This window comes from Octodon degus, unplaced genomic scaffold (assembly GCF_000260255.1).
Source record: "Octodon degus isolate 3935 unplaced genomic scaffold, OctDeg1.0 scaffold00157, whole genome shotgun sequence".
NCBI lineage: Eukaryota > Metazoa > Chordata > Mammalia > Rodentia > Octodontidae > Octodon > Octodon degus.
Window position 1 is genome coordinate 5,441,121 of NW_004524733.1, and position 7,804 is coordinate 5,448,924.

At 33.9% G+C, this 7,804-nt stretch overlaps 1 protein-coding gene across 1 annotated transcript in view; it reads right to left on the reverse strand.

The window, feature by feature from the left end:
• Col4a5 (collagen type IV alpha 5 chain) overlaps positions 1 to 7,804 on the reverse strand; it is a 351,283-nt gene that overhangs the window by 79,217 nt on the left and 264,262 nt on the right. The window contains exons 28-31 of the mRNA XM_004642629.2: positions 4,392 to 4,559; positions 3,446 to 3,535; positions 2,889 to 3,038; positions 1,329 to 1,427 (exon numbers count right to left, since the gene is read on the reverse strand). Coding sequence (XP_004642686.1) covers positions 1,329 to 1,427; positions 2,889 to 3,038; positions 3,446 to 3,535; positions 4,392 to 4,559 — 507 coding nt within the window. The remainder of the gene's footprint in view (positions 1 to 1,328; positions 1,428 to 2,888; positions 3,039 to 3,445; positions 3,536 to 4,391; positions 4,560 to 7,804) is intronic.

The window sequence follows — 7,804 nt, forward strand, 5'->3', positions numbered from 1 at the left end:
GGCGGTACAGGGCTACAGGATAAATCCTGAGAGTACTTGGCTGACCTTATCAGATACAAAAGTTACATTTCTTGTCATACAGGTCTTGCTATATCTTGGTCTTAACCATCCAGCAGAAAAGTATAAAAATGAGGTATATAAAGTAAATCCATATTAATGCGATGAGCTGTAAAAGGCTCAAGTCAATAACTTCTGAGGATAACCCACTAATAATATAGACTTCTAGACAGTGTTAGATTGTTTAGTTGAATTCAAATACCTATAGTATTTAGATGCCAATAGAATATTCACCTGTGACAGGACAAAAAAAAGATACAAAAGAAAGATCATTTTGTATTTATATATACAAAATAGTTAGGATAAATTTACAGCTACTTTCTCTTAATTCAATAAGAAGAAAGTGGTATACTAACAGTGTTTGGACAGAATATCCGGTCTGCTTCTTGTACTATGGATAACACTAAAAAGATAACAATGTACAGTGTATTGATTATCAAAACTGTCCTATTAATCAGCTGTGAAACTGTCTGATTTTACTTATTTCTCAAGAAAAAAAGAAAAGAAATAAATGCAAAAGAGCAACAAAAAATTTTAAAAAATTAATGCTGTAACACAATACACAGAAAGGTTGTGAGGTTTTCAGCTCTCTTGAATTTTAAAAATAGAATTGCTAACTATCTGTTTTTGTATAGATTAATAACTACCTTGTTTGTATCCCCCCAAAAAAACTGGCAAATAAAAAGTTATTCAGACTAATATCAGGTAATTGTCTTACTTATGTATGTTGCAATATATGCTACAAAATACAGCACATCCTTTGAATCATACTTGTTCGTATACTCTGTTACCAGAAAAGAAAAATGAGTAATGAAAAATATCCCAGATCTCTTGTCTTTTGAAACCTTGGCTAAATAGCAGCATTTCTATCAAAGAGGAAGGCCGTATTTCAACTGCACCCAAGCACATTCCTGGAACTGAACTCAAAGCACTATCAAACATGCATATACATAGCTATTGGCCAGGCTCAGCTATCCAAAAGCCACAAGAGGGCCGGTGAGATAGCTCAGTGTACTAAAACACCTGCTTAGGCAAACTTAGGCAAGCACAGAGATCACAGTTTGCCCCCCGCCTCACCACATGTAGTGCCAGCCCTGACACAAGGGTTGGCTGGGCCAGCCAGAGCCCAGGTGTAGAGGTGCCCGCCTGTAATCCCAGCACTGGGGAGGCTGAAAGCAGGAGGACCACCACGAGTCAGAGCTGTGTAGTAAGACCCTGCAACAACCAAATACATTAAAAATAAAAAACCACAAGTGGTCTGTCTTGCCTACCTGGTAGTCCTGGTAGTCCAGGTTGTCCACTCAGTCCAGGTTGTCCTGGATCTCCAGGCAAACCCTGGTAGCCTTTTGGTCCAGAAACTCCAGGAACACCTTCCAAGGATATAGGAGACACAAGTTAGACTATTGTTAATCCACTATATGAATATGGTAAAACAAGCTATTCTAGTGTTGAACCATACATAAAATAGAAGAATTGGTGATTTTCTGATACAGTACAAACCATTAGTCCTGTACTCACACTGAAACCTGCTATTTTTTATTTACCTAACATCAAGAAATACAGAGCACGTAAGAACTTCACTTTCTCCTATGGGCCTCAGCATCACACAATGAGAAATTCGTAGGCTTTCCTTTTAAATTCCATGACTTTCTTTCATAGGGCTACAGTAAAGGCACATATACTTTACTGCCTCTATCATGCAGAAAGCATAGCTGAAAGAGAAAAGAGGACTTGCAAGGAGTAAGTCAAGGAAGGTACCTCATTTTAGCCATAATAAAAACTAGCTTCTTTTGTGACTGCACAAAACTGCAATATTTCAAGCATTTAAGAGGAAAAATTATCACCAAATCTTATTCAATGGGAAACAAAAGTCTGTGTACATAAACATACTCACATGTAAACAACTTACAATATTAATGGTTAAGACACAAAAAGAATTACAAACTTACTACAAGCTGCAATTAGTATAACTAGTAAAGCTTGTTATTGTTTGAAAGACTATATAATTTTTGTTGTAAGTGCTTTTTGAAATCTGTTTTCTATAAGTGCTCTGCATGCTGATTTATGTCTATCTATACTCTGATATTTTATTCTGAACACATTACACTTCTATAGATAAAAGGATTGCTTAAATTTAAAGCCTCGTATACTTTATGCTATATTTGCTTCTAATAAAGCAACTATAATAACATATTTTCCACACATAATTCAAGACTTCCTCCAGTGCTAAGAATGGCTACTCATAGTACAAGACTGTATTTTTATTTTGCCCAAGTAGAATAACAATGGACCATAGTTAAAAGCCAAGCAATATAAGGATATTAAAACACTGCACTAAAATAATGCACATGTCATCCAAATCTGATTTCAAAGGAAAAAATGAAAAGGACCAACAAATTTCCTAAATGACAAAATCTGTTTTCCAAGTGATTGTGTCTATATATACTTTTCTATTTATTGTGATAGTATAGTACTCTTCGAATCGCTTGAAGCTGACTGTCTAACTCTGTTTTAAAACCTCACAGCTCAAGATAGATAAACAACAAAGAAAATACTCAAAAATTATCATTGCACCAACATGAATCAAATAAAAATTAATATTCAATACCAAGATTTGATGCACCTAAGTACATTTTGTTTAAAAGTCCTGCATAACAAGTTAATTTTCATATGATTTTAAAGTTAAACTATAGGAGCTGGGAGTATATTTAAGTGGTACTATATGTGCTTAGCACGAACAACCCTCATAAGTTCAATTTCCAGCAATGAAAGAAAATGAAAATGTAGATGGTGGAAAATGTTTTCACAAATACATGATTACATTCACTCACCTGGTAAACCAGGTTCCCCCTTTTCTCCTTTTGAGGTTAAGAGATTTGGATCCATTGGTCCAGGAGGGCCTGGAAGGCCAGGTTCTCCTTTACCACCTTTTTCTCCTGCAGGGCCAGGAAGTCCTGGGTGGCCCTGTAGGCCAGTATCACCTAAAATCAGCATGTGTTAACAAGACAAAACAGATCATATTTATCTATCACGATTAATACCTTTAAAGATTATTTATAACTGAGAGTTGTGTAGGCTAGTAGGTCACCAAAACATATACGCAAGTCCCTTGAGTGCACATATACTGAAACTTAAATAACAGTCACTCTTCTTCTGGAATTCTTTGACTGGTCAAACAACAAATAAAAGCTTAGTCCTTATTTTTTGAGGTAAAAATTTATCATGCTTACCAAATTAAGTAGGCCATAAAACTTACAATGCCATTTCACATAGAAAAAAATACTAAGTACTGCTTATTTTAATATGGTCAATAAAAATATTCTCTGTAATATAGAGCAAGTTTCTTTTTTACTCTTTTACATTTTAGCTATAAAACACCAAATATTACCTTTAAGACCAGGAGCCCCACTCCTGCCAGGAATTCCCAAAGGTCCTGGTGGTCCTGGAGGGCCCATCATACCCATTTCACCTTTAGTTCCTTTGAAGAATACCAACAAATAACATTTGTCTCTTTTGACATTAGAAAAATAAAAAATAATTTTTAAGATATCAGTTGAAAAGCTATTGCAGAACCTTAGCACCCACTATTACAAATACTGAGGGATATAGATGCTCATTATGGCTACTTATAGCCTGAGTATTTTTATGGCAACTAATCTCCAAAGATGAGTCCCAGTGAGGAATATTTCCCAATATACACATCTTGGTTTAGTCCTCTGACCTAAAATCTAGGCTGACCCTGCATTATCTTTAACTAAATGACACTGTAACTCTCAAGCTAGATCATTAGATGTTTTGCAGTTTCCAATGGGGACTTCTGGAACACTCCTTTTTGGCTTTTGAGATACTTTCTCTTAGAAACCAGCTGCCATAAAAGGATAAAAATAATTCGGATACTATTATGGTGTAAGGAGTGCAAGCCATATGAAAAAACATTGTGGATGATGAGAAGCCATGTGAGGCAAGATACACCCAAGGGACAGGAAAGTTCCACCAAACAAGCAGAGCTTTTGGTCTTAATTGCTTTAGTTGGGGTTATATGGGTTACAGATAAACCCAGGAAAACCATCTCTTGATTTTTAATGGCAGAATCTTAAGCAAAATAAAAATGTTGGTTTAAACCAGGAAGGTTTGGAGTTCTTTACTATACAATAATATTTGACCAGAATTCTAACAGCAAAAAAAGTGCAAGCAATGAATGGAGTCTCCTACAATCAAGGCTATTTTAACAATTTAACAGACAAAAGTCAATTCAGAAAAGAGAAGGATAAAAATAATTTAGTAGAGTCATATTAATTTCATGAATGAAAAATGAGAGAAAATATTAAACAAACCTGGGAATCCAGGGGCACCTGCTTTTCCTGGGATCCCTGGTGATCCTGGGGGTCCCATAGGACCAGGTATTCCAGGGATCCCTGGACTACCTCTCTCCCCAGGAGGTCCTGGAACATCAAGTCCAGGAGGTCCTGTATCTCCCTTCTCTCCTGGTATTCCATGTAAGCCTGGGTTAATAAAACAACAATATTAGTAACTATCAAGTCAGTTTTAAAAGATGTATCTGCAAACATCTGAATCTTATAAAAATCCACTTAGAAAAAAACTACTGCCAGCATAGTAAATGGGGCAAAACTGAAATCTTTTCCTTTAAAATCAGGAACAAGGAAAAAATATCTAATATCATGACTTGATTTCTATATGGTACTTGAAACATTAGCCATATCAGTCAGGCAAGAGAAATAAATAAAAAAGGACATTTATAGGAAAAGAAGAAGTCAAACAAGCATTATTTGCAGAAGACATGATTTTCTGCACAGAAGAGCAAAACAATAATTCCAGAAGAATCCTACAATTAATAGCCCAATTCAGAAATGTAGCAGGATATAAAATCAACACACAAAAATCAATAGTGTTCATTTATACTAGTAATAAACTCCCTGAGAAAGAATTTAGGAAAATATCATTCATAATAACAGTAAGAAAAATAAAGCACTTAAGCCTTAATATAAATAAGGAAGTGAAAGACCTCTATAACAAAAATAACAGTATGTAGTCTGAAAAAGGATATTGAAGAAAAATCAGAAAATGGACAGATATCCAATGTTCTTGGATAGGCAGTACCAACATAGTCAAAATGCCTATACTTGAAAAGCTGATATGCAGATTTAACACATTTTTTTCATATTCTGATCAAAATATTAAGAGCAGTCCTCACAGAACTAGAGAAAACAATCCTAACGTTCATGGGGAAACAGAAAAAAAAACAGAATAGCAAAAGCAATCCTGACTTACAACAGCAAAGCAGGAGATGCCACAGTCATGGATTTCAAGTTACATTACAAAGCTTTAGTGATTAAAACACAGATACAGACATGTGGTTCAATGGAATAGAATAGAGATTGAAGAAACAACTACAGGTGCATTCAAATATCTGATCTTTGGCAAAGTGATCCAAAATATACCCAGATAAGACAGCCTCTTTAACAAATAGTGCTGGGAAAACTAGTCATGCATGTGAATAGGAATGAGTCTAGAACCATGTCTCACACTCTGTACTCATAGCAAATAAAAATGTATCAAATATCTAAATGTTAAAATAGAAACATCTACTGGATGATAAAATAGACAATACTCTTGAAAACGAAAAAGTAGGCAAGGTCTTTCTGAACAAAATCTAAATTTCATAAGAAATAGTACTATCAATAAATGGGATCATATCAAATTAAAAAGCTTCTTCACAGTACAGGAAAACAGCCAAGAGAATGAAGAGATCACTGAGACAGTAAAAAAAAATTTGCTAGCTATCATGCAGACAGAAGTCTAACATCTTGAATATCCATGGTGCTCAAAAATTTAGATAACCCAAAATAAAACACAATCAAAAATGGGCAAATCAAACAATAAACATTTTTCAGGAGAAGCACAAATGACTCATAAATACTTGAAAAACATGTTTAGCACCTCTGGCCATTAGAGAAATGCAATTTGAAACAACACTGAGATTCCCTCTTACCCCAGAAAGAATGGTTATCATCAAAAAAATAAAGTGATAACAAATGCTGACAAGATGCACTAGAAAGGGGGGAGAATCTACTAAACCATTTCTGTAAATGTAAACTAGCATAACTATAGTGGTAATTAGTATGGAGAGTGCTCAAAACACTCAAGATGAAATTTATTTGAGCAGCTATTTCCTCTTGAGGTATCTTGAAAGAATTGAAATCGTAATAGAGTGCTACATGTATGCTCAAGTTTATGACAGCATAATTCATAGCAGTCAAGTCTTGGAAATATCCTATATATTCATCAACAGATAAATGGACAAAAAATTGTGGTGTTGATACACAAAGGTGTATGATTTTCCCATATAGAATGATAAACTTGAGTCATCAGAAGTAAAATAGACATTCTTTGAGACTATAACATTAAGTGAAATAATTTAGACACACAAGATTAATTTTCCTGTGGGGGACTTAAGTCAACAATTTCTGACATTGCCAGTGAAGCGGAAGACCCAATACTATTATGGACTACTGGACTCTTTTAGAATATTTTGCTGAGTTAACACACCTATAATATTTAAATGATGGAACTAAACAAAAAATGGGATACAGATGAATTTCCATTTGGTATCTGTGTATTCAAAATGGTTAGGATAGATATATAGTTACATTCTCTTAATGAATAGAGTGATTTGTTCTAATGGTGTTTGTAAATAGGATATCATGCCCGCATCTTGTACAGCAATTAACCACTAAGATGAATGTATGCAGTGTGTTAATTATTGAAACTGTCCTACAAATTTGATTTGAAACTGTGTCATTGCTATTTGTTTATCAATAAAATTATGGCAAAAAAGATTAATTCCCATATAGTTTTTTTTTCTTATATGAAGAACCTCAGATATAAATAAAGAGAAAAATAAAATAGATAACAGGAAAAAAGGAGACAAATCCTTTTCAATGGGAAGAAGACCAAGAGACAGAGGGAAGGTGTATGGAGGAAAGTAGAAGGGAATGAAAAAAGAATTGAGATGTCTTACATATATGTACCAACTTCCCACAAGGAATGTAGTTATTATGTACTGCAAACATACTAATAAAAAATAAAATTTAAAAATATTTATCTAATTTTCTAGTAAACAAATAATAGAACTCTGTGTATAAAAAATCTGAGTATATTAAAGATACTTTTGACTTTATGTATACAAAATGAAAAAAAATCAAGCTTTAAGATTTTTAATAATACTGCTTCAGGATAGTGCTTGTTGAATTATTTCTGGTAAATCACCAGTTTTTCTTAGTTGCTATTTCTTTATGTATTCATTTTTGGATAACATACATTAAATCATGAAATAAAAATCCAAAGATATAATCCTACAGTTTTAGGTGCTGTATTCAAAAAATACTACATTATCAAATTGCTAAAATTTTCAAAACTCTCAATCTTTATCAGCCTTCTGTTATAAACTCATAATAGTTGGTGCTGTAACACTGCCTCTATGACCACAATTGGAGTTGCATTGTTGTAATTAATATGAATCATTACATAACAACTAATATTTGACTAAGCCAGTTAGTTATATGGATACTGTGATTATGTTTTAGCTTTGTTTTACATGTTTTCTTTTCTTGGTACCAGGAATTGAATTCAGAGCCTCATACTTTCCAGGCAGGTGCTGTGTAAATGTTGTTTTAATTATACATTAATATTAGTTCCGAGGGGCTGGAGAGATGGCTCAGTGGTCTAA